General features: G+C 39.5%; 1 protein-coding gene across 13 annotated transcripts in view; it reads right to left on the minus strand.

The window, feature by feature from the left end:
* The window catches only part of DST (dystonin), a 453,158-nt gene that overhangs the window by 189,167 nt on the left and 236,071 nt on the right, over positions 1 to 27,920 (minus strand). For 8 of the 13 annotated variants that reach the window (XM_067565495.1, XM_067565490.1, XM_067565496.1 and 5 more), the window contains exons 1-9: positions 5,699 to 5,963; positions 5,500 to 5,593; positions 4,999 to 5,153; positions 3,509 to 3,971; positions 3,286 to 3,414; positions 2,983 to 3,060; positions 2,723 to 2,884; positions 2,520 to 2,624; positions 811 to 906 (exon numbers count right to left, since the gene is read on the minus strand). In XM_067565495.1, coding sequence (XP_067421596.1) covers positions 811 to 906; positions 2,520 to 2,624; positions 2,723 to 2,884; positions 2,983 to 3,060; positions 3,286 to 3,414; positions 3,509 to 3,971; positions 4,999 to 5,153; positions 5,500 to 5,593; positions 5,699 to 5,865 — 1,449 coding nt within the window. In that variant the 5' untranslated portion in view covers positions 5,866 to 5,963. Of the gene's footprint in view, positions 1 to 810; positions 907 to 2,519; positions 2,625 to 2,722; positions 2,885 to 2,982; positions 3,061 to 3,285; positions 3,415 to 3,508; positions 3,972 to 4,998; positions 5,154 to 5,499; positions 5,594 to 5,698; positions 5,997 to 7,471; positions 7,600 to 7,688; positions 7,785 to 8,501; positions 8,622 to 9,333; positions 9,441 to 12,964; positions 13,078 to 27,920 lie in introns of those variants that run through there. The other 5 variants (XM_067565502.1, XM_067565501.1, XM_067565500.1 and 2 more) reach the window with 3 other exon arrangements.

The following is a 27,920-nucleotide window of genomic DNA, read 5'->3' on the forward strand; positions in this document are numbered from 1 at the left end:
TTAAAAAACAGATTCTAAAATAAAAGTTATAAAATGTAGCAAACAAACATCCTGATTTTCCACAGCCTTTTTACTTTTTGTAGTCATTTGCATTCATACAAAGTAGTAAAGCCCTACCATTCTAATTTGTTGTAATTTACATTCACTTTACTCTCACATGGCACAGGCATGAATGACTCCAGAAGGTTCAAGACTGTGGAGAATATTTTATATGTATTAAATATAGAAAATAGCAAAGTTCTTTCTAAATCAGACAATGCAGACCAAAACCTTCCATTACTGTATATAATAATTAGTAGATTTAAAGATCATTTACTGATCATTTAAGTGGAGCTATAGCCAGAAAGGTGACTCAAAATGGCAAAACCTTACTCAACACATCAGGTCCACGTGGGCCTTCTGCTCCCTATGCTGATAATAATGTATGTTCTATTCTTGTTTGTACAGCCCTGGAAGAATGACCTTGATTCTGTTCTACCTTGTCCATCATCAATAAACCTGACAATCTGAATCCAGTTGCAGAAGCTGTGTTAGCTGTTACCATATCTGAGAAAGAAAGAACCCTGGGTTTATTGGCAGCTCTAGAAAAATATCAGGCCCAATGCTCCCTTGGTGTAAATTGATGTAGCTCTGCTGAAGACGATGGAGCTACATCTCGGAATCTGGCCCATCTATTGAGTTATAAATGGAAAATTTGAGCAAATCTGATCTGAAAGTTATCGAGGAAGGATAACCAATATTTTTGACTGATTGTTCTTAAGTTATTTTTCTGACTATAATCATCCTTACAAATATTATTGTTTTGCTTACCTCAAAATAAGCAGCATTTTCTCTCAAGTGTTGTTCAACACAGTGACAAAGTTGTAAAATCCAACTCCACTGTGTCTGCATTGCAGCTCTGTAGGCCTTAAAGATTAAAAAAGAAAGCATTTTAGGAATGAGTGCAGAAATTAAAACATGTACATTCTTGCAGACTATAATAAAAAATAAGAATAGTGTTACAAACAAAGGAGTCTGGTGCTGCCATCCTTGTGCAAGCACAGCTGTCCTTCGAATAGTAGGAGTTTTGTCTGAATATAGAGTAAAAATTCAGACATAAAATGTGATGCTGCATGGACAATAAAAAAAGTTTTCTGAAGCCCTAAGGTGTGCGTGTGTATATTTTTGCATAACATTTTTTTTAAATGTTTAACTTTACTAGAACATCTTTGTCTCTTACACGATGTTGTGCTATCACCACTTCAGAAAACTGGATGCACTGCCCTAACATTTGACAGCAGAGGGGGCTCTAAATATTTTGAAGTCAATCGGAAGTTTCTCATTTAGAAACAGCCCCATCTGACTTGCATTAAAGCATTAGAGTCTTCCAGTGACAGTGGGAGTTGGATTGATTCATTAATGCTTAGGGGAACACCCCAGTGTGCCTGATTAATATGAAAGGACAGTTTCTGAAGTCCTGTTATCTGCACATACTAGGGAGTTCAGAAGGCAGTAATTTTATATATATATATATATATATATATATACACACACACACACACACACACCCTGTACTATCTGATTTGTCTTTGTCATATGTATATTACATTGATATTGAGTGATACACATATTAGTAACAGCACACCATTTTAGCGAAAATAATGCCCACACTACTAAAATACCATTCATTAACCTCATTCAAATAAATATAAGGGGAAGAAAGGGTTTTTCTTCGTATGTTTCCATATTACAAAAAAATAAACTCTTTAAACTGAAGAAAATACTGGGTGGGAAACAACCTCTGAATGGATTAGCTCATCTTCCTGTATTATAACTATTTTCATTGGTCCTATTTGTAGTACCACGTTCCGTCTATTCTTGACATGAGTATCTGCAGGGAAAATAATCTGACACTCTCCTTTAGCGGTTTGTAAAAGCACCTACAGTAGCTTCAATACTTTTTATGTAAACTGATTACCTACAATATAGAGCTTGATTCAAGTCCTAAATAAATCAGGCCACTTTGTTACATTCCAATGTCCAAACAATTTCTATAATGTATTGACAATGAGATCACAAAACCAAACCCCAGACCTTAAAAGGAAACAATATGATAAAATATTTGTGACTGGAAATACTCTAGGGAGACCTTTTCCAATTTAAGGGGGAGAGGAACCAAACTAAGAGCTATTGTGTGCCTTCAGTCTGCATATGCAATTCCCATTAACATCAATGGAAACTGTATGCAAGGGTTAAAGGCAAAGTATGGTTGTAAGGGCCAATCCTGAAATCCTTAATCCTTCTTCTTACATTTCAGTAGGAGTTTTGCCTAAGTAAAAACCAAGCAAGACTCCAGGATTCAGCCATAAATGTTTAAAACACTTATTTTCTTGAACGTGAGGCACAGAGCTACACCAGGACATAAAGAGAAAAACCTCTTATTGTCTGAACTTATTAACGAATATCCCATCAGCAAAAAGTCATGAAAACTTAAGTCACCATATTGTTTTCTAGTTTGTGTGCGATACCTCTTGACTTACCTCAATAGTTAGCCTTGCAGGATGATTTTCAAGGAGTAGCTGCTCTGCTATTTCCTGAACTGATCTAATAACTTCTTCTTTCTGATCAAGTTCTTTCATCAAATCCTTTTTTTTCCAAATAAAAAAATAGATGTTTTAGAAACTCATTAAATTATCAAAGGTAACTTAATTATTTCCTTTTGGATTATATTAGCAATGCTTACTGCATGATACTCCTTTTTTCTTGATATATTGGAGTTTCTTTCACTCCAGTCATATGCAACTTCCTCCTCTTCTTTTTCATTCAGCCATATAAGCTCTCCAGTGGCACGGGACACAAAATTGTGCAGGGTATCAAGGTGCCTTTCCTGATTTCTTGATGTATTCTTTAAAAAAAAAGTAAAAGAAATTAATATTAAAACTTGTCATTATGAAAGCAACACGCATTTAAAAGTTGAACATCAAAGAGATATAATGATCTTACCAAGAGTTTTGCATACTGACTCTCCAGTTTGTGTAATTTTTCTGCATAACTGAGTTTAAGAGGGGCAGTCATTTGGATCTGTATACAGTAGATAGAGTAAAAGGACAATGAAAAGATTAGCCACTTTAACAGTTATTCTCAAATGTTATATTAATTTGTATAATGATAATTCATCTGGTAATTATACATAAAACCAAAGAAAGGTCCTGAAATCCAAGTGCAATTGTGTAACCAGTAATTACTTCATGAGCAATTCAATTAAAAAGTAAGTAACCTTAAGAAATAAAAAGTACAGTGCTGTACCTCACTGATTTTAGCTTCTTTTAGGCTAGACTCAAATTCTTCAATAGCTCTATGGACATTTTTGTGATTTTCTAAATGGCTTTCAACGCTTGGCAGATCTGAACCCCACTCTGCTCGATCGAGTTGCACCTTATAAACAAAGTAAAAAAATTAACTAAAGTCCTTCAGAAAATAAAGGAAATGACGACAGGTAGACTGGGAGGTGTTTGCATAAAGACATTACCTGCATTTCATCTACCCAGTTCAAGAGGTCCTGGACAAATTTCATGTTGACTTCTTCTTCTGATAAATTTTGATCAACAAAAGCTGATTTCATGAGGGGCTTTCGGATCTGCATCAGCTTGAGTGTTTGCAGTGCATTGGTGTCAGCTCCTGTTACATAGGTGTGAATTATCCGTGGTGGAAAGCCTGGTGCATAAGCTGGTGTGATTGCTGGAGTCAGTCTTGAAGTAAGACCTGATGAGAGGCCTGATGTCAGGCTGGAAGAAGTCAAAGTAGGTGTTAAACTCTGGGTCATTCCAGAGTTTAAATCAGGGTTTAAGTTTGGTGAAAATCCTGAGTTTAAGCTTTGTGTTATTCCTGAAATCATGAGCTTTGTCTGTTCTGTTGTCAGTGTGCGCCCCTTGCTGAATATTGAAGAACATTCAGTCCTTAAGGCCATAAGATCATCACGAAGTTTTGCAACCCTATAAAGAAATAATATTTACTACAGAAAACAAAATAATCTCATTGAAAGTTTGTGAAAGCATTTTTGTAAAACAGTATAATTAATTGAACTATATAAATGAAAACGAATGTAAATGAAAACCATCTTTTATATTTTATATACTCTACTTAAACATAAGTTTACACTATTAGAACCTCAGTACTATTACTTACTATAGACTTTAATTACTACTACACTAGTTCCTATATAAGCTTTCTCTATTAGCATATTGATTTTACTTACTAAATAGCTCTAAAAGTGACTTTGTATGTACTGTGTCACCCTATACATGCATCTGCGTGTGTGTCAGTATGGGCAAAATCCTGGCAATAACCCAAAGCCAACATAATGTGTGCAGTAGCATGTACCAAATGCAAAGCCAGACACAACCAGCAAAGAGAAATCTTGCAGTTGCAAGGCAGGATACTACATGCTGGGATGAATTAATTAGCTGCAGGGAGCTGATTACGGTGCCAAAGCAGTTGTGTGCTTGCTCTCACCAGATTCAGGTTTAACTCTGCCACTCTCTGGGGACACATCGCTTTTCCATAAAAGTACACCCTATTACTTTGGTATATGTTTCTGGTAAGTTGCACAAACTGCTGTTTGTGAACTGACTCTAGTCTACTTACTACCTTTCAAGGTACGCTGCAACTACTAATGCAAATTTGATCTCTATTTATCTTGAACAAAACTGGCAAGTTTTAAGGGTAACCATTTTAAGCACAATAAAAACATCTATAATGTTCAAACTTGGGTGTCAAATAAAGGTAAACAGCTAAATAGCACCCAAAGGACCTGATTTTCAGAGGTGCTGAGAACATGCAGCTTCCATTGAGCTCAATAAGATTAGTGGGTGCTCAACACCTCTGAACATCCAGTAACTTTTATTTGAGCTGTCAATTAAGGATTTAGGAGCTTAACCACAGGCACTTAGGTTTGACAATTTTGGCTATAATACACATACACAATGTATATTTATACACTTAAATAAAAGTATGAAATACCTCTGTATCAGCTGATCTGCCTGATAATATTTTCCATCAATAAGAATTTGGACATCAATTACTTGTTGTCGCAGAAGATTCTCACATTCTAGTAGATACCCAGCTATTTCCGCTTCATTCTGGAACTGTAGCCCTGATTCTAATCGCTTAGCATCCTGTGTTTCAGAGTAATAAATACCAGCAATTAAATCCTGAGAAGTATTTCAGAGAGATTTCACTTTCACAGTGAGCTATTTTTTCTTCATAATCTTTAAAATGATTTTTGAAGCATTTTAAACAATTACTGGTAACCACCTAGCACAATGAATTCTATGTAATATACAGTAATTCTGTAATCTTACAGAAATGTTAATTTAAAGAAAAAAATGCAGAAAAGGTGAAAATATCAGTTATTAAAATAGTCAATCAAAAGTTCTGAGAGTAAGATGTAAAAAACTGTAAAGATTTCAGTGCAAAAAAGTTCACAAACACAGCCAAAAAGAGAATTCATATTTGACTTACAGACTGCAGAGCATTCCGAGCAAGTATCAGTTTGTCCTCACAGCCCAGGCTGTCCCGCTGAACTCTGTTTGCAATTTGCTGCAGCATTTCCAACCTAAAAGATACCACAGCATATTAAAAAAAAAATTGTATTTACTATCCACGTTGCAGTGCAGAAGAAAATATCTTACATCAAACACCAATATTTATGCTGAGATACCTGGATTCTTCTAAAATGCCATTGCCAAAGCTTATACAAGAATTAATCAGTGTCGGGCCACAATTCACGGAAAGGAAATTCTCGTTGGAATCGATGCTGGTTCGAGTACCTGTGCTATTGCTAAACAAGGAATCGCTACTATTGTAGCCGTAACTATTGCTGTTCATTTTTACAGCAGGAGCACTGTCCCTTTGGCCATTTACATTTATTGTAAAATGGAAAAGGTAAAACTCCTGCAAAATGTAGAGCTTCCAGGGATGAAATCTCTCCACTGGCTTGTGAAACACCCAGCATTCCTTCTTTAAATAGGCTTCAACATGCACATTCAACTTCCAGAAAATAATACTCCCAACAGCTCTTCAAAGGATTTTGCCTAGAGCTATGTACGCTAGTTTGTGTTTGGCTTCCTTACCTTGCATGAAAAAACTTTACAAGTATGGACTAAACAGAATGACTAGGGCGTCACTGGGAGATGGAGGTGCCAAATATTTAATATATGTCGCATCCAATTTTAACAAGCTAAAGGAACAAACTTATTTTATAAGCTCTTTACAGAGTTGTGCAAATCTTGAATTAAAAACAATATTAAAAGACGCAAACAGAGCTTGATTCACCACTGTGTAATTCCAGATTTACGCTGGTATTACTCCCCTGATTTCGATGGAACTACACCACTGTAAAACAGGAGTAACACATTAGGCCCATTTTTGGTAAATTCTATACCCTTCTACACTGTCCAATCCACTACCATTATTCTGCTGTCCAGAGAAGCATGTTTATTTTATTCCCCTGTCCCACCCAACTGTAATCCTGAAGACATCACCTTACTTTCTTCAGCATTCTGCCCTGACAGCTCCAAGGCTAGCTGACCATAAGGAAGAGAAAGCAAAACCAATCTTTTTCTTGGTTTTTTAGCCATGCTCCCTCTTCATTCAGCACCTTTATACATCAGTCAAATCTGGCTGCCTTTGGGCCCTCTTCTGCCACTTTAATCTCTCTCCTGCAGGGGTCTATGCATACACTTGGATAAGTTTAGCGCAAACTCTTAGTAGACAGGAGCCCTTTCCTGGTTAGATAACTCCTCTAAAACACAGGAGGCCTGATTTCCACTGATGGACTCTGTTAGTGCCAGTGCAATTTTTCATGGTCTCAAAATTGTACCTGCAAAAACAGAATCTGCTTTAGGCCTGGCCTAATATCTCAATAATGTTCAACATCCATATAATCACAGACATTTGTGATAGAAAAGACACCAGGTCACATATTCCACTACTCATGCAGGATTGCTCTCAAGTGTTTTGTATGTTTAAAATGCTTTGTATATACTTGAGTGCAATGTAGTTTTAACTGACCCAAAAAATGGAGCTTCAGATATGCTTGTGTGCATGGGCTGAAATTAATCCCTGGGCAAAAAGCCAGTGTCATACTTAAATTCTCCTTAAGCCCTCAGACTAGGGTTTACGTGGAACTGAGTGGTGCATAGACGTTGTAGTGACCTTCTGCGCAGGGGAGAATTTCATTAAAGTTAAGCACTTTGATTGAGGCACAGATACTATTCATTCCAGACTGCTTGAGACCGCCCAACTCATTACCATATGGATCCTAATTTATAAATCAGAAAAAGATGTACAGGCTTGAAAAAAAATCTGTGAGAATTCTTCAAGCTAAAATAATAATAAAGACTTTAGTGTGAAAAAGACATCAGAAGTTTCCAGTGTAAGGCCAAAGAGCAGAAAGAAATAAACCACTCCTGTCAATCATTCACTGGCATACCTCTCTACTTCAGGTCGAAGGGTTTTCTCCCTTTCCAGCATAGCAATAATAAGTTTTCCCCACTCTTTTTCTATATCATTTGGATGGTAGCCTTGAGGGAGTTTGATGCGTCCAAATTCTATCCAGACCTTCAAAAACAAATAATGGCTGGTTAACATAAACGAAAAACAGAAACACAATACAATGAATAAAATAAATCCAAAAAAGTACACCTTACCTCCAGCAGTTTATAGAGACGTTTAATTTTTGATTTATCTATCTCCTTTGGTGGAATTTCTGTTTCTTTAAAATGTAAATATTGATTATAAATTTCCTGGAGAAATATAAAAAAATATTATAAGCTATTTCCTAAAAGGGAGTATTTTATTACCTCCTCACCACATTCCATTATGTTTAATAGGTGTTTGCTCTTATATTGCTATATTAAAGATATTAAAGTTATCTTGCCCACTAGTGAAAAATCTGCTTGTGCTAGTTAAGACACTACCAAACATTTCTTGTAGCTGGGGCAGGAGGGTTGATAATCAAAGGGTAAGATTTTCAGTAGGCTTCAATCTGGCCATCATCTGCATGCATGCAAAGAACTGCTCCTGCTTTTCCAAGGTAAAATCTGTGTGTGGGGGATGGCAAGTGGCTGACAGAATATACATACAACCTAATACGGTTGGGCTTCTCTTTTGCTCCAGCAGCACAAAGGAACCTCAGTAGCTTAGAGGATCTGGCCCCATACGTACTGCATATTTCATACTTCCAAACCTAATAGATTTCATCTTTAAAAAAATAAACATTTGAAGTTCTTGTGAATAATTTGTATAGCACCATATCATACCCTCCCATGCTTAGCTTTTGGAACACAGGTCTCAGAAACTCTACAAGGTTCACCTTAAACTTGGAAGGGGGTGGGGGGGATTATGAAAATCCATATTATTACTCTGCTCTTTGTTGTGATTGCATAAAACAATCATCTTTATTTTTTCTACTGTCCTTCAAAGGAGGAATAATACACTACATGTATGATGCCGTGTCTCACCTTCAGTTCTACGGGATTGTTTGGAAATGTTCTGTCAGACATTATTGTGACATGGTGCCTGATCCACTGGATGAGGTAGTTCACCATATTCTGGTATTCAACCCATTTGACTTCAACATCCTAGAAGAGCACATCACAGTCAGTAGATCAGAAAACAAGAACTTCATGTTTTTTGCTATTCTTTTTGTAGCCTCAGTTTAAAAAGATGTAGCGCTTTAGAAGCATAAAGCAAAATAAATTCCTAAGCTTAGCAGTTTCGAAAATGACATTCACAATATTCTTGTCCCTTTATTATACTCACATAAAAAATCCCTATTAAATCAACTGATACACTTGCATAAGTAAGGCCAGTAGGATTTGGCCTCAAATATTTCTTATGGTAACATGGAAGCTTCCTAGTTCTAATACCATTCAAGAGAGATAATAAACAGAGAGGTGTGACCTAGTGGTCTGACCACAGGACTGGGAGCAAAGAACTTCTGAGTTATGACCCCAGCTCTGATCCTAGCTCCCTCTGTGACTTTGGGCAAATCATTATTTATTAGTTAAAACTCTCTGCTTCATCTATAAAGCAAGTGGAGTATTGTTACAAACTAAATATTTGTTTAGACTTTTAAATCATGTAGAGCTCCCAGTTATATCATGAAACCAAAGAGATGAGTTACTGACAACATGAAAAACTTTCAATTCTGTTATTCTGTAGTATTATTTTATTATTATTATACTAGTCTATGGGGAATGTAGCTAATTGCATTACTGAGTTTAAACCTTATGAAATCAATAAATGCCAATGAAGCTGACATGCTTCATAGGTATTAATTGGCATACTTACATTTGCGCTGATGCCTTCGCCGCCTTCTGGTACTTTGGGAAATGCATCATAAAGTGATGACACATAAGTTATAACTGACTTCTCATCAGGAGAGGAGACATCAACATCTAAAAACAGAACAAATTCTGTTGTGAAAATGTTCACAAATACTCTACACCCTGCAGATGGTTTAGATTATATTTTAATATAAGAAAATAAGAACAGCCATACTGGGTCAGACCAATGGTCCATCTAGTCCAGTATCCTGTCTTCCGACACTGGCTGGCACCATATGCTTCAGAGAGAACGAACAGAACAGGGCAATTTATTGAGTGATCCATCCCGTCATCCAGTTACAGCTTTTAGCAGTCAGAGGTTTAGGGACACCCAGAGCATGGGGTTACATCCCTGACCATCTTGGCTAATACCCACTGATCGACTTATACTCCGTGAACTTATCTAGTTACTTTTTTAACCCAGTTACACTTTTCAACATCCTTCACAACATCCCCTGGCAATAAGTTCCACAGGTTGACTGTCCATTGTATGAAGAAGTACTTCCTTATGTTTGTTTTAAACCAGCTACCTGCATGACCCCTGGGTCGTATGTTACATAAAGGGGTAAATAACATTTCCTTATTCACTTTCTCCACACCATTTATGATTATATAGATTTCTATCATAACCCCCCCCCAGAGTTTCTCCTTTCCAAGCTGAACAGTCCCAGTCTTCTTACTCTCTCCTGATACGGAAGCTGTTCCATACCCCTAATTATTTTTGTTCCCCTTCTCTGTACCTTTTCTAATTCCAATACATCTTTTTGAGATACAGTGATCAGAACTATATGCAGTATTCATGGTAAAGGTGTACCATGGGTAACATTTTGATATTTTCTGTCTTATTGCCTATCCCTTTCCTAAAGGTTTACTAACATGGTTAGCTTTTTTGACTGCCACTGAGTGGATGTTTTCAGAGAACTATCCATGATGATTCCAAGAATTCTTTCTTGAGTAATAGCTAATTTAGACCCCATCATTTTGTATATATAGTTGAGATTATGTTTTTCAATGTGCATTGCTTTGCATTTATTTCATCTGCCATTTTCTTGCCCAGTCACCCAGTTTTGTAAGATCCCTTTGTAATTCTTTGCAGTCTGCTTTGGACTTAACTAGCATGAGTAATTTTTGATTGTCTGCAAACTTTGCCACCTCACTGCTTACCCCATTTTCCAGATCATCTATGTTGAACAGCATTGGTCCCAGTACAGATCTTTGGGGAACCCTACTATTTACCGCTCTTCATTGGGAAAATTGACCATTTATTCCTACTGTCTGTTTCCTATCATTTAACCCATTACTGATCCATGACATCACCTTCCCTGTTATCCCATGACTCCCTACTTTGCTGATGAGCCTTTGGTGAGAGATCTTGTCAAAGTTTTTCTAAAAGTCCAAGTTCACTATATGCACTGGATCACCCTTGTGCATGTTTGTTGACCCCCTCAAATAATTTTAATTGATTGGTAAGGCATGTTTTCACTTTACAAAAGCCATGCTGACTGTTCCCCAACATATCATGTTCATCTGTGTGTCTGATAATTCTGTTCTTTACTACAGTTTCATCCAATTTCGCAGGTACTGAAGTTAGGTTCACCAGCCTGTAATTGACAGGACCGCATCTGAAACCTTTTAAAAAAATCGGCATCATATTAGCTATTTGCCAGTTATCTGGTACAAAGGTAGACATAAGCAATAGGTTACATGCCAGAGTTAGTAATTCTGCAATTTCATATTTGAGTTCCTTCAGAACTCTTAGGGGAACATCATCGGGTCGTGGTGACATATTACTCTTTAATTTATCAATTTATTCCCAAATCTCCTCTATCGACACCTCAGTCTAGCACTGTTCCTCAGATTTATCACCTAAAAGAATGGCTCAGGTATGGAAATCTCCCTCACACCCTCTGCAGTAAAGACTGATGCAAAGAATTAATTTAGATTCTCTGCAACGGCCTTATCTTCCTTTAGCACCTTGATCATCCAGTGGCCCCACTGACTGTTTGGCAGGCTTCCTGCTTCTGATGTACTTTAAAAAATGTTGCTGATAGTTTTTGTGTCTTTTTCTAGTTTTCTTCAAATTCTTTCGTGGCCTGGCTAATTATACTTTTGCACTTGACTTGCCATAGTTTATGCTTATTTTACTCAGTAGGATTTGACTGCAAATTTTTAAAGGATGTCTTTTTGTCTCTAACTACCTCTATTATTCTGTTGTTTAGCCACGGTAGTGTCTTTTTGGTCCTCTTACTGCTTTTTTTATTATTATTTGGGGTATGCATATAGTTTGAGCCTCTTTAATGGTGTTTTTAAAAGTTTCCATGCAGCTTGCAGGCATCTCACTCTTGTGACTGTTCCTTTTAATTTCCATTTAACTCACCTCCTCACTTTTGTGTAGTTCTCCTTTTTTAAGTTAAATGTTACTGTGGTGGGTTTCTTTGGTATTTCCTCCACTACAAGGATGTTAAATTGAATTACATTATGGTTGCTATTGCCAAGTGATTCAATAATATTCATTTCTTGGACCCAATTCTGTGCTCCATTTCAGACTCCACTTCAGTGAGTTCCAGGACTAGTTTCTTCAAGAAGCAGTCATTAATGGTGTCTAGAAATTGTATCTCTGCATGCATCCTGACGTGTCATGTACCCATTCAACATGGGGATAGTTGAAATCTCCCATTGTTATTGAATTTTCTGTTTTTGTAGCATATCTAATCTCGCTGATCATTTCACAATCACCATCATCATCCTGGTCAGGTAGTCAGTATTATATTCCTACTGCTATATTCTTATTATTCAGGCATGGAATTTCTATCCATAGCGATTCTATGGTACTGTTTGATTCATTTAAGACTTTTACTATATTTGACTCTATGCTCTCTTTCATATATAGTGCCACTCCCCCACCAGTATGATCTACTCTCTCTCATTCCTATACAGTCTCAAAGTGTCCGTAGGGTCTACTGTATTTTGTACCCTGGAATTACCGTGTTGCGTTGATTATCATCATTCCACCAAGCTTCTGTGTTGCCTATTATATCAGTATCCTCATTTAATACCAGGCAGACAAGTTCACCCATCTTAGTATTTAGACTTCTTATATTTGTATACAAGCACTTATAAAATATGTCAATATTTAGTTGGTTGCCTCCATATGATGTAATGGAATGAGACTCTTTTTCATTTGACTGTTTCTCACCTGTACTCCTATCCTCTCCTTTTTACTGCAATATAGAGAATCCCCTTTAATAAATCCTCCCCTAAGGGATGTCTCTGTCTGAACCATGTCCTCCTCTGCACCTGTTGGCTTTCCTCCAGCTCTTGGTTTAAAAACTCCTCTACGACCTTTTTAATTTTACATGCCAGCAATCTGATTCCATGTTGGTTTAGGTGGAGCCCATCCTTTCTGTATAGGCTCCTCCTTTCCCAAAAGGTTCCCCAGTTCCTAATCAACCTAAATGCCTCCTCTGAACACCATCATCTCATCCACATATTGAGACCCTGCAGCTATGCCTGTCTAGTTGGCTCTGCATGTTGAACTGGAAGCATTTCAGAGATGTCACCTTGTTTTGCAGTAAAGGCTTTAGGAATCAACTCACCTTCCGGATCCAGAAGTCTGGTGACACCAAGTTTTTCTGCTACATAAAAAGCATGTTCTAAATTTGCAAGGTTGCTTTGAACAGCAACGGTATTCATGTCTATCAGGTCCGGCCTGTAAAATAAAAACAACAATTATCATAAGTCTTTCCCTGTTTTAAAATACAATTGTTGTAACACAGCAGTGCAGTACTTTAAAAGATCTCTACAACAAGTGCTATTATTCTTTTAAAAAAAAATGTTTCAGAGCATGTGGCAACTAATAAGTACAGCTGGATACACCTATCCATTTTTGCATCTTACTTAAAAAAAACCCTTCCTATTTATTAGGTTAAAAAAATTGGAACAAGATTTCTTTTCAGTGCAGCAGACAACTATAACCTCATCATTCCCCTCTGCTGGCTCCCTCTCACCTACCAAAGCAAGATTAAGATTCTGGCTCTTATTTGAAGTGGCTGCATACTCTTGCTTATATACTTATATATCTTACTCTTGTATACTCTTGCTTATATATCTTCCCTGGTCTATTATCATGTTCCTTTGCTGCTTTAAGGAAGCTACTCTCATCTCTCCCTTAGTCTCATTTTCCCATGTTTTCATGCCTTCTTTCATGGGCCACCCAATCCCAAATGCCTGGAACAACATCCCCATTGTAATGTCTTTCAATTCCATCTGTTGTTCAGATCTCTCCTGTAAGCCCACATTTTTCATGAGGTCCACAAATTCTAACTCATGCCAACATCATACCATCACTATCCCCGTATTTTATGTTTTAAGCATCTAAATTAGCACTGCTCCCTAGGTTTCCTCAGTATGCATTTGTCTGGCTCCTAGAGTGTCAATTCCTCAGCACAGGGATTGTCTTCATTTGTGCTTTGTACAGCATAGTTTCTCAACCTGTTACCCTCTTTTCCTGTCTCTCTCTCACCCCTTTCTCCTCTCAAATCTATGGCAAAAAATTTGGGGTGGCGCTTTATATTTCTCAGCATTGGTATGCTGCTCAAAGCCTCCTAGCTTTGGCCAACATCACCTCTAGCTCAGGTACATACTTGAGTTGTGCAACCCTGGTGTAAAAGTGGTAACCCAACCAACACTAGATCTGACATCTGTCATATCACGGCCTTATATACTCAGCCCTTCTTCCAATATATGGCTCACATTAGTCTGTAAATATAAAATCCCGTGGAAAATTGAGTGTTGGGGTACTTATTAACATTTTCAGAAGTTAGGGCGTACTTGCTACTTAAAAGGTTGAGAAACACTGTTGTACAGCACTGAGAACACTGCCAGCCTTTGCAAATGAGGAGAAGAAGAAGAAGAAGAGGTGACTTTCAAAGGTGCTGAGCACCCACAGATCCCACTGAAATCAACTAGAGTCATAGGTGCTCTGCACCAAAAAAACAAGCCCATGTTTAAAACAAAACAAAAACAACAATCCAAATAGGGAAAGGGGGAGGGGAAGAAGCGAGAGAGAGAGAAAAGACAAAACCAGAAGCAGAAACTATGTCTTTGTTATAGCAGTATCAGCTGAAATTCATTGAATGACTTCATATAAAGCTGCTGGTGGTGATGCCAGGAGGAGAATGTTAACATTAAAAACAGAGGTGCCCACTAAAGTCTTTCAAAATATGAATACGTATTTTTCACACTGAGATCCCTTAAGACAGGCTATGTGAGAGTCAGCTTCAGAGATCAGCTCCCTCCCTCAATGTTCTCATTTTTATACTTGAGGGGGGGAAATGCAAAATTCTACCCTGGCGGAATTGCCCATTTTCATACAACTCTACCAAGCAAAGTTTGAAAAAATTTGCAACAGAAACAGATGGAAGCAAAAGCTCAAAATGTTTCACATTTTTCAAAACCAATAAACACAGTATTTGTTTTTCCAGCACATCAATCCCCCCATCCCAAAAGCTACATAATTTTGCTACACTCAGTGTGACCCTGACATAGAATTAATTACATGGTTACTACAAGCGAAAATATAGTTCTTTCAAGCATTTAGAATCACATAGATTTTCTTGTGTCTTCTAGAAGGCACATTCATAAAAAACAGATCATACTCCTGAACCCTCCCACTGAAGTCAATGTAGGTTTTCACTGATCTACTGTTACCCTGATGGAGTTTGTTTTCCCTGTTGATTTTAATGGGAGCAGAATCGGGTTCATGTTATTCTTTGAATTTCACTGCAATTAACAGAAAAGTATAAATAATTATTGAAAAAGGAACACATTAATCTATGTCATAGTCACACTAATACAGATTATAGATTAATAAATATTTGCTTCATAACATAAGTAGATAGGAAAAGACTAATTTCTGTTTAAACATATGCTGTTGGTTTATTTCAGTCTGCTTTCTTTCCAGGCATTTCAAGCTTGCTGGTAAAACCAGCATGAAATACAAAATGACACCTATTCAACTGTTAACTTTCAGAACATGATCAGGCAAGTTGGTATGAAAGCCTTGTCTTTTCACAATAAAAATAAGCAGTTATTAGCTCCAATACACTAAAATCTATAAAGTACTCAATTAAATGGAAGATGGCTCTTATAGTGACATAGTTAAATTAATAAAAACTCCACTGCCCTATCCACTAGACAACACAGCCTCATTTTATGAAAATTAAAATTTGCAATGAAAACCATCCTATTTTTAATCAGCTTTAATCTAACTAACACACACTGCCCCTACCTAAAATAACTAGTTCATATTTATCTAAAGGCTCCATTCAGCAGAAAAGACTGCAGAACACAGCATAGGCTCTGTTCTTGTGTCAACTGCTGAAAGAGAAACATAGCCTGGAAGCTTATTCACTGAAAATGAGTTCCTTTGCTGCTTGGACAAGGGATGAAACAGGTTTTAAAACTGAAAAGCACGGGTGCATCTGTAGAAATGCACATGAGAATATTTTGAAATGTGGGAGGGGAGATGATGCCTCCATTCCTAGCCAGTCACCTTCTCTTCTTTCAAAACAGGACAAACTGCAGTGAGGTTTAGAACCAGAGAAAAGAGTGCCCACCCCCTCATTTCAGTTAGACTTTTCTTCTGACCCCAGCCCCTGCATGAATAAAAGAACCATGAAATCAATAAACAGCTGCCTTTTTCTTTAAAGAGGATTGCTTTTATGGTTCTTAAGCACAACATTGCTCTCCAGACATAAGCTTATTACCATTCCGTTCACAAAAAGTCCCTGTAAATCAACCTAGAGTACAGCAGTTTTTACTGGACATGCTCAGAAGATTCCTTTTGAGGGTGTGTCTACACTTGGAGCTGGGGGTGGGATTCCCAGCTTGAGGAGGCGTGCGGCGCTAGTGTGCTAAAAAGGGAATATAGCCACGGCAGTGTGAACTGCAGGATGGACCAGCCATCCTGAGTACATGCCCATCAGAGACCCTAGATGAGACGTGGTGTAAGTATGTATTCTCAGCTCCAGCTATAGACATACCCTATATGCCATCCCTTGTGATCATCAATCTGTGAATACTCCATGGAGTAAAGTACTACATGTGAAGAGTAAGGGTTGCAAAATCTGGCCCTAAGTGAGGGCTGTGCTTTTGTAGAGCTATAATATACATGTCTATATGTTTCTGATACCTGAATTTGTTCTCAAATGAGTTCTTAACCATAACTAACTTGAATTGATTATATCGTAGTTATAATGCATATCCTACTAATTTAGATTAAATTTAATTGGCTTAATCTAGGGGGAGCAGTGGGTTAAAGACAGCATCCAGGGAGACAAGTATTTTGGTTTCTAAAAGTAAAAAACAAATAAAATAGTCAGGATGAATAAAAATCCGCGTAAACTTTAAAAACAAATGTTATTTTGTATTTATTATAAAGGTTTATATAAATATAAAATAATATAATTTTGTGTAGAATTAGCAAGCAGTTTTCTACATAATATAGGCCAAATGAAACTAAATGCACTTCAAAAAATAAATAGTGACCTCACCTTCAAACATAATATTGTGACTCAACTTATGACTGATTTTTCAGCAGAGCTGGGTCCTTGCCATTGGAAAAATCACATACACAACACAAACCACACAAAAAGTTGGAACATTCCATACAAATAGATTCTCTGTTAGAGACACACCCAGATCAAAGTGCTCAGCTTCCAAATAGTGAGTCATTAACTATTTTATTGATAAAATGCACCTCCTCTACCACTAAAGATTTTAGAGTAAGTGTTAGAAATAAGGTATAATGTATGTTAAAAGTAACAGAGTGATACTGTAATATCACAGCAATTAGGAAACTGACAAAATTATAACTTGTTCAAGAAAACAACATAAGAACATATAAGAACGGCCATACTGGGTCAGACCGATGGTCCATCTAGCCCAGTGTCCTGTCTTGTGACAGTGGTTCAGAGGGAATGAACAGAACAGGTAATCATCAAGTGATCCATTCTGTCGTCCATTCCCAGCTTCTGGCAAACAGCAATCCCTGCTCATCCAAGCTAATAGCCATTGATAGACCTATCCTCCATGAATTTATCTATTCTTTTTTATCCCTGTTATAGTCTTGGCCTTCACAACATCCTCTGGCAAGGAGTTCAACAGGTTGACTATGTGTTGTGTGAAGAAATACTTCCTTTTGTTCATTTTAAACCTGCTGCCTATTAATTTCAATTTCAATATGTAGATCCATGGAAAGAAGTAAGTCAGAGGTGGCCAAACTGTGGCTCGTGAGCTGCATGCGGCTCTTTTACAGTTAAAGTGCGGCTTGCAGAGCCCCATATGCCCCCCAATTCTCTGCCTACCAGACTGGGGTAGGGAGCTCGGAACTTATGCCGTGGCAGGGTGGTGGAGCTAGAGGATTCTGCCCAGCACAGAGGGAGGTTTCAGGGGGTCAGTAAGTTTGGCTACCCCTGGAATAAGTGAACAATACTTGGAGAACAGTGCAGGGAAACTAAAGCTTTTATCTGGAAGACTCACACATATGTTAAGCTTTACCTTCTGTGAGTAGCCTTATTGAAATCAACGGAGCTACGCACAGCATGTAGGTTTTTGTATATTTGGAATCTAAAAAATCTTGGAAATAAGGGTTAAGATTCACAGTCCAAACCAGAAGCTGCAGTATTTGGGGAATTTTAAATAGGATCATTGTATTTCAATGTGGAAAAGATCTTTAACTATCTTTAGTCTCCCTAGTTCATTACACTGTGCAATTGATATTCTCTTTTTCACTGTTTTAAGACAACAGCTTTACTGTCAACAATTCTGTTTATCTTTAATTAAAAAAAGTTAGGCCCTGATCCTGCAAATGCTTATACACATCACTAACTTCACACACATAAGTAGTGCCAATGAGTTCAATAGGACTATTCATGTATGAAACTATCTCATAGAACCTAAATTATTTAATCCCTGAGAAACTCGGATTTAATAAAATCATCAAAATGGTAGCTGACGAAACCACAGCAATAAAGAAGGCGGCAATAAAGGCACATTTCTTGTCTTATATTAAGTACCTATATTATTGTATGAGTAGCAACACAGGGGACATGACAGGAGATGTAGAGTTAAGTGAAGATCTATGTATAGTCTAGCTAGGTTTTTAATTGCCGTAATGAGAAAACGCCTATAACTATTAAATGAATTCTTTCTTCAGTGTTCACAGATGATAACAAAGGACAGGTGCCAGAAAGAGCCATATATTCCTCAGAGAAGGATTTACTAAAATAATTAAAGACCATGTTAGAACATGTGATCATAAAAAAATGACTAAGAATCGCAAGATTTCTGAATCAGGTCAGGTCCATTTCAGAAGGGAGTGGCAAAAGAAGAATCCTAGCAAATAATTTGAAAATAATATTAAAGAACATTAAGGTTGCACAGAAAATAATTTTAAAATTAGGGAATGCTAATGTTAAAGGTGTCCACATAACCTTAACTTCATTGCATTTCAATATAAACCTTACTTATCTGATTGCATAATATATTAGTTGCTATAAAGCACCTCTATTTTATTCATTGTGTTTGGTAGATAACGCAGAGTAAATGGGATGTTTAATATTTATCCTCACTACTCAGTGACTAACTCTTTCTTCATTCACTACTCAGTCCACCTCATTCTCTACAAACCATCTACCTTGTCCACTAAAGGGCGTTCAGAAATGCTGTTAATTGCACCAGTGTACATGCAGAGTAAATCCATGGAAATTTACCCCACATGCAAAATTCACCTCCAGTTCAGGTACAAATCCTGAGGACCCCTGTCTCATTCACTTCACACCATCCAACCTGCACATGGAATGATATGGGTATCCTATGAAAATAATAAAATATTATCACGTAATTCAAAATAATACATATGCACCAATAGGGTGACCAGCTAGCAAGGGGAAAAATCGAGACGGGGGTGGAGGATAATAGGTACCTATATGAAAAAAAGCCTCAAATATCGGGACTGTCCCTATAAAATCAGAACATCTGCTCACCCTGTGCACCAGGGACAAAACTGATTTTGAATTTTTCAATATTTCAGTGCTTCACAATGCCATTTTAATTGTCTTTTAATGCAGACATTTTGATATTGGTTTTAAAGTTCCCAGATTTCTTTTTTTTAAAGAAGTTCCTTAATGGGGAACTATTTGCTATACTGCTCTAGAACACTCTTACAAGATGCCTCTATCACAAAGAACCGTTACTTACTCTACAGTTACTGTGGTTCTTCCAGATAGATTAGTGAGTGTGGATCCCCCTGTAGGCGTGCATGCAGCTCAGGAACAAGAGAATGTTGTGGGGGTTTTTTAATAGCAGCATATGTTGGGGTTTTACATGTGTGCTGTGGTTCCATGTGTATTCATGCAAAGGCGCACAGGGTAGGGTGGCCAGACCCACTCCCCTGAGTTCCCTTGCAATTCAAAGCCCATGTTTGCCCAGGATTCCTAAAAGCAGGGAAGGAGGCAGGCTCATGGGATCCATCCTGATTATGACATCTCGAAGAACCACAGTAACTGTAGGGTAAGTAATTCTTCTTTCTCCTTCGAGTCTGTGTCAGTGTGTCTCTCAGTGAAGGTGACTGGCAAACAGTATCCTCTCTGGATGGTGGGATGGAGGACCATCAGCTGTACCAGTCAAAGAGAGATTGAAGTACCACTCTCCCAAACTGGGCCGCAGACCTAGATGCCATGATGAGGGCACAATGATTAACAAAAGTCAGTAGGTTGGTCCAAATCACTTTTTTACACAACTCAGATACGGTCACATTCTGGAAGGAAGCTAAAAATGCTGCCTGTGCCATGGTGAAATGCACCTTGAAGTTTGGAGGGAGACTCACCAGCAAGCTGATAACAGGTGGAGATGCAGAAGGTGATCCACTTAGAGATTCCCTGTGACAAGATGGCTTGGCCTTTCAACAAGTTGGATACAGCCATAAAAAGGCAGGGAGACAATCTGAAAGGTTTAGTCCTGTTGTCGTAACAGAGCAAGGCTCTGGAAATATCCAACGCATGTAGCTCCTTCTCTCACAGCATCGAATGCAGGTTTGAGAAGAAGACTGGAAGGCTAATTGTTTAATTTAGGTGAAACTCTGACACCACCACTCAGGGATGAATTTAGGATGAGGTCTCAGAACCCTCTTATTTCTATGAAAGGACACATAAGGTGGCCTGATCATAAGGGCTTAGAGCTCACTGACACTCCATGAGCAGAGATCTCCAAGAAGAGAGATTTCTGTCCCTCCCTGCCCAGCAGGAAAGGGATAAAGATAGAGAAACGCTGTATATGATATTTCTGCATTGGTATTGGTGATGGGAAGGTAAATAAATCACAGGAAGTTGCCACTCCACAGACAGAGTTTGAGGACAGGGATGGAGAGCACCCCATTACACTAAGAAACCTGCATAATATGTGACTTCGGAGATCATTATTTTAAAATTCTTATTGTAGGTTTAAAATCAGAGAGAATGTACTACTCCAAGTAAAAATAAATACAGTATTCTAGTATTTAACAATGGCAGCATACGATCCAATGGCTGGAAGCTGAAGCTAGACAAATTCAGACTGGAAATAAGGTGTGAGAATAATTAACTGTGAGAATAATTAACCACTGGAACAACTTGCCAAGTGTTGTCGTGGAGTCTCCATCACTGACAATTTTTAAATCAAAATTGGATGTTTTTTTAAAAGATCTGCTCTAGGAATGGTTTGGGGGAAGTTCTATGGCTTGTGTTATACAAGAGGTCAGGCTGGATGATCACAGTGATCCCTTCATGCCTTGAAATCTATGAATATGTTTTGGTTAGTTTGAAGGTGTTACAATGATGGGAGCTCAAGAAAATACCATAGACTTACAGACAATACTGATATATGAACATTCAGTCTGACCCATTACAATAATATCCTTAACTCTGAGCCACAAGACATAGGAACACAGAAACTGTCATAATACATCAAACCAGTGAAGCATCTAGTTCAGTACTGTGTCCCTGAAATGGGCAGTGCCTGAGACCTTAGAAGAAGCTGCAGCAAACCTCATAATGGACAATTATGGAATAACTTGCCCATATGGGAAGCTTCTTCCTAACCTTAGACATTTAGTGGTTGGGTTATGCCATAAAGTACAAGAGTTCACATCCCTGGACCTTTGTATTTGGTATCTAATATAGCTGTGGATTTTATATTTGTCCATATAAGCACCTAATTCTTTTCTGAATCTTACTAAACCCTTGACCTCAATGAGACGTTGAGCCAGTATAATCCATAAGTTCAATATGTGTTTGTGTAAAAGTTTTATCAGTAGATATGTTGTCTTCCCAGGGTGGATTTTGAGCTGGCCACAGATGTAACAGAAACCCGAACGGAGTAAGGTCTTATTCTGCCAGCTAAGGGACCTGGACTATACAGCCAGTGTCCCTACCCCCATTCTTCTGTGAGATAAATGTTAAGATGAATGGAGCCTAATGCTGTAGAAGAAATAAAGGTTGGCACCCTCACTATACCAAGCCTGTGCTTAGGACGAATACCTGATTAGATATCTCAGTGAAAGGCCTATAATTTTCCCCATTAACCTGCAGATTGCAGTGGAAATTTGCCACAAGTTGCAATAATGAACAGTGCATCCCCTATTCAGATTGCTTGGATGTCAAGATGAAGGTGAAGAAACCCACAAAGCTCTTTGCTAATACTACCATTTGGAAAAAAACCCTTCCAGATCCCCAAAAAGCTGATTGGCCAAGCCCCTGGCATTCCAGGAGACTGAACAAATGTATCAAAAGGAAGGAAGGGGGAGGCTACAAAACAGGGACAGAACTGAGGATGACCACAGGCTCCCTATATGCCCACCTCCACAGGGAGTCACCTCCACAAAACAGCCAATGGCGCTGCAGGGATGGGGTAAAGGCCATCTCCCTATCTGCAGCACCAGAATATAGATTACTCCCACTGCATACAGGCATAGCCAGAGCCCAACAAATCAGGGGGAAAAGAAGATTGGAGGGAAGGGATGTAGTACACACTGCCTAGGAGAGATGTGGGAGACTAAATTATGGATTTACAGTATGGCTAGTAAATTTATATATCTTAAAATCAAAGCTAAATTTCAGTGACAAAATAACACCGAACAGTAAAGATTTAAAGAATATCCAGCAGAACTATTTGTAAATAATCATAATAATTGTATTTAAGATTTATACTGCATTAGTTCCTGGAAACTTCTATTACCATCATGGCCCCTCTGTGCTAGTTCAGTGCAGTACAAACACATACGAAGACACAGACATAGTCCCTAACCAGAACAACTTACAGTCTAAGAACAAAAGTGACATGAAGAGTAGGGAGAGAAAGACAATCAAATATGTACAATGCATGCTGCGGGCCAGTTTAAAGCCCCACCAAAGCCCTTAGGGTGAAAATCTCCCCTGCGAAGGAGACCTGTGCAAGACCTATGTGCCACTTAAGCCATGTTTTGAAGGCTTGTGTGTGGGACTCAGATGGCACATGGGCCTCATACTGACCCCCAGTTCAGGGATGAATTTCATCCATAATACAAAATGAAAAGACACTGATCAGGAAAAGTGTCTGGTTAAAAATAAATCAATCAACTCACTGTCTGGTGTCAACTAGAAAAGCAAACAGAACCCTGAAATATATAAACAAGGAAACAGACCATGCGGCAAAAAAGACCATTGTGGTGCTACACAAAAGGTTTGTGGAACTACACCTAGATTATTGTGCACAATTCTTGGCATGACAATCCAGGGAGAATCTTGGAAGATTAGAAATGCTGCAGAAGAGGAGAAAAGAATGACAAAGTGCTCCAGAGGACTGCATCTCTGAGAAGGAGTTCATAAAATAGGTTTATATTAAATTAGGAAAAAAGAGTTAGGGTCTGATCCAAAGTCCATTGAAGTGAATGGAAAGATATTAATAGACTTTGCACCAGGCCCTTAGCAAGGTTCATAAATAAGATGTATAAAATTTTGGAGGGCATAGGGAAAGTGACTATCACAAAATAAAAGGAATTCAAGCCAACAAAGGACTATGCACAGAAACTTTAGTTCACGCAGGGAACAGAGTAATACAAGCTGCAGCTGTGAACGTCTTCAGAAAGGAAGTCAGAGTCAGATATTACAAAGAACAAATGCTAGAGAGGGTGGGATCAGTTTAGATGAGACATATGACTCTGTCTTGAAATATTTCTGTGTGCTCTTTCAATATACTGATGTGTTTTTAAAGTGGCATAAAGCATTTAACAGGCCGAATCTTCTGTGTTAAATTCAAACCTTGTTTTATGGCTTTATAAAGCAGAGGTTTGCCAGGCAAGTTTTGTTACAAGCCAAGCTACAGGACAACAGTGCACACGGCACCACAGTAGTGTTAAAACATGTTGCTGGTGATCAGGCACTGACATGAGTACATTCCTTGAGGGTACAAAGAGTGATGCCAAAATTTGCAATAACAGGCTGAGCTGCCTGAGGGGATGATTTGAAAAGAAACTAAATATTACATAGCATCAAGCCTCAGAATGCTTGGGGGTTAAATTTAAAGTAAAGAAAGATGATTTGTATCTTCTAGTTTCTGCTTGCCATTTTCTAACTTGTAATTTATTGTTACGTTCCCTTTAACAAAAAGGAAATTCACATTTTTAGTTCATTTCATATTCCCAGGAGTGTTTTTTTAATAATTAGCCTGCGTAGCTCAGATAGAACTAAAGGCCTGACACTATTTTGCAGTTTGAGAAAAGAGAAAGAATTTTAAGTAAGATTTAAAAATATTTAATTGGGCAAGCAGACTTACTTTTAATGTACTACCTGACTAAACAGGATATAGTTCAGCATTTAAGCTATTTTGTTTACACTTAGGTACTTTATTTAGAAATGTAAGATAACTGCAGCTTTAACAAGGTTGCCACAGTCCCCTGCACTAACCTTTTCTGTGTTGTGGATAGTAGCTCTTGCCTGACAGAACACATCTTGAAATGAAACAAAGATAATCCCACCTTTTTATAGACACCAACTTTTTCTATATATTTCTATGAAGGGATGAATTTTCACAAAATGGAACTACTTGTTCCTGGAAAAATGCACAAGCACATGACACTGCTGGCACAAATCCACATTTGCATGTGCAAATTTGGTTACTGTGGTTATAAGTCTGCCTGTGCATCAGTCACCAAGGTCACAATTCTGCAGTTGAAACCACGCATGAGGACGAAATTGCTAGATCAAAACTCGTGTATATGGTAATATAGCTGTGCAAATCTGGGGCTTTCTTGCTGATGAAAGTCAGCTTCCAATTCTGAAGTTTGGCCTAAAGGTATTGGCTACTGCACAGATGCCCGGCATGACAGGACAGAAAGCAACATGATCTATTTTTCAAAACTGCCAAGATTCAGATTTAGCTAGAGACAATGCACTCAAGCAAATACACATATCTTCAAACAAAAACTTAAAACAAAAAGTCCAACTATAAAACTATATAGGACACTGAAATATTCCAGAATTCCAAGGGAAATAAGTGAATTTTAGAAAAGATGTGTTGCTCATGTCCATTCCATTGTAGGTATGTGCGCACCCCTCGTGCATGGTTACAGGAATTTTTTTGCCCTTAGCAGCATCCGTAGGGCCGACCTCAGCGCCCCCTGGAATCCTGTGCACATGCCTCAGTATATTAGGTGCCTCCGGCCCTACACCCCCTCAATTCCTTCTTACTGTCAACTCCGACAGCGGGGATGGGGAGCAGGTCATGGAATAGACATGAGCAACACATCTCGAAGAACAACAGTTACAAGGTGAGTAACCTTCTTTTCTTCTTCGAGTGCTTGCTCATGTCGATTCCACTGTAGGTGACTCACAAGCAGTACCTCAGAGGCAGGTTTGGAGTACACAGATGAGCTGACTGTAGCACTATCCTGCCAAAACTGGCATCATCCCTTGCTTGCTGAACAATGGCATAATGGGACGTAAAGGTGTGCACCGATGACCATGTAACAGCTTTGCATATGTCCTGAATAGGCACTTGTGCCAGGAACACCGCAGAAGAGGCCTGCACTTTAGTAGAGTGAGCTGTGACACTTCCCGGAAGGGGAACCTTCACCAGCTCGTCACAGAACCTAATACAGGAGGTTATCCAAGAGGAGATTCACTACAAAGATACAGGTAATCCCCTCATCCTGTCAGCCACTACCACGAACAGCTGCGTGGACTTACAGAACGGTTTCGTCCTCTCGACGTAAAAAGCCAGGGCTCTGCGCATGTTTAGCATGTGCCACCTCCGTTCTTCCTCTGACGCATGCGGCTTCGGAAAGAATACCGGCAGGAAGATGTTCTGACTGGCATGGAACTGGGACACCGTTTTGGGCAAGAAGGCAAAAAAGGTGGGGCCTCGTCTGGACCTTATCCCTATAAAAAAACATGTAAGGCAGCTCTGAGGTAAGTGCCCTAATCTCAGATACCCTCCTAGTCAAGGTGTTGGCAACCAGGAAAGCCACCTTCCAGGACAGCAGCAAAAAGGGGGCAGGGAGCCAAAGGCTTGAACAGTGCCCCCATGAGCCCGGAGAGGACTACATTTAGGTCCCAGGGGGATAACGGATCCCTAACCTGGGGGTAGAGCCTCTCTATATCCTTCAGGAACCTAACCGCCATGGCGTGGGAGAAAACTGACCTCCCTTGAATCGGAGGATGGAAGGCTGAAATAGTGGCTAGATTCACTTTTAACGGGGTAGGGGCTAGGCCCTGAAGTTTAAGGTGCAGCAGGTAGTCCAATACCGTCTGAACTGATGCTTGGTGAGGCGTGACCACCTAGGCTGTGGCCCAGTATGTGTACCTTTTCCACTTGGCTAAATATGACACTCTGGTGGAAGGTTTCCTGATACCCATAAGTATCACCTGCACCTGGGATGAGCGAGCCCATTCCTCTAGGTTCAGCCACTCCGCCTCCATGCTGTCAGTTACAGGGACTCCAGGTCCAAGTGCAGAAGATGCCCCCTATCCTGGAAAAGCAGCACATGCTAATGCGGCAGCTCCAGGGGGGGGAGCAACGGACAGTTCCAGGAGCATCGTGAACCAGTGCTGCCTGGGCCATGCGGGTGCTATAAGATTGACATTCGCCTTTTGATTTTGAACAGGACCCTGTGAATCAACGGAATGGGAGAGAAGGCATACAGGAGCCTCCCCAACCATGAAAGTAGGAAGGCATCTACCAGGGCTCCCTTGCCAAGTCCACAAATGGAGCAAAACTGACTGCACTTCTTGTTGACCTTGGAGGCGAAGAGATCCACATGGGGAGACCTTCACTTCTGGAAAATCATATCGGCTTCCGACGGGTGGAGAGACCACTTGTGGCAAGGCAAGAAGATCCTGCTGTGTTGGTCCGCTGTAGTGTTCTTGATACCAGGGAGGTGTGAAGCCACCAGATAAATGTCATGGCCTATCACCAGGTTCCACAGACTCACCGCCTCCTGGCACAGGTCCAGGGAGTGACTCCCGCCCTGTCTGTTTATATAATACATTGCGGCAGTGTTGTCCGTCAGAACCTGGACCACCTTGCCTCTCAGAAAGGGGAGGAACACTCCGCATGACAAGAGGATCACCCTGAGCTCCCTGATGTTTATATGCAGCCCTTGGTCCTCCCTCTCCCAGGTTCCTTGGGTGCTGTGGCCTGAGCTGATATGTGCTCCCAACTCTAAGTCCAACGTGTCCAAAACCAGAATCATTGAGGGGCCAGACCTGCAAAGGGCATCCCTTCCATCATCGACCGGGTGTCTAACCACCAACCCAGAGAGGCTAGGAGGCAGCATACAAGTCTTCTGAATCCAATGAGAGAATGATAGAGGCTAGGGAGACCATGAGGAACTTCAGCCTTTTGATGTATCTCTTTAGGCCCCGCAGGTCCAAAATGGGCCTAAGGCCTTCTTTCGTCTTGGGAATGAGGAAGTAGCAGGAATAGAAATCTTTTCGTCTCATGGCTGGTGGAACCTCCTCCACAGCTCCCAGTGTAAAAAGGTTTTTCACCTCCTGTATGAGGAGTTACTCATGAGGGGGGTCCCTGAAGAGGGACAAGGATGGGGAAGTATGTGGAGGGGGGAAAGAGAATTGCAGCGTATAACCTGATGCAATGGAACCCAGGACCCGACAATCTGATGTCATACGGGCCCATGCAGAGAGGAAAGGGGCAAGTCAGTTTAGGAATATCGGGAAAGTAGGTTCCTGGTGCAAGACTGGAAAGCCATCTTTGGTAGCACCATCAAACCAATTGTCACTGCCCGCCCGAGCACCGGGAGGGGACCAGCTGGTTAGCTGAGGCAGGAGACAGAGCCAGCTGGCGCTGCCTAGGGTTTCTGTCTCAATCTCTCCTTCTGTAGGTCCTGAAGCACTGGGCCTGAAACTTAAGCTGTGGCTGCGACTGCTATTGCTGGTGTGGGCGGAACTGCCTTCTCAAAGCCTGGGGCATAAAGACACAACAAACGTAACATGGCCCTTGAGTCTTTCAACCCGTGCTTGG

Source organism: Emydura macquarii, unplaced genomic scaffold, assembly GCF_026122565.2.
Source record: "Emydura macquarii macquarii isolate MOO-44397 ecotype Brisbane River unplaced genomic scaffold, CSIRO-AGI_Emac_v2 contig_2680, whole genome shotgun sequence".
Taxonomy (NCBI): Eukaryota; Metazoa; Chordata; order Testudines; family Chelidae; genus Emydura; species Emydura macquarii.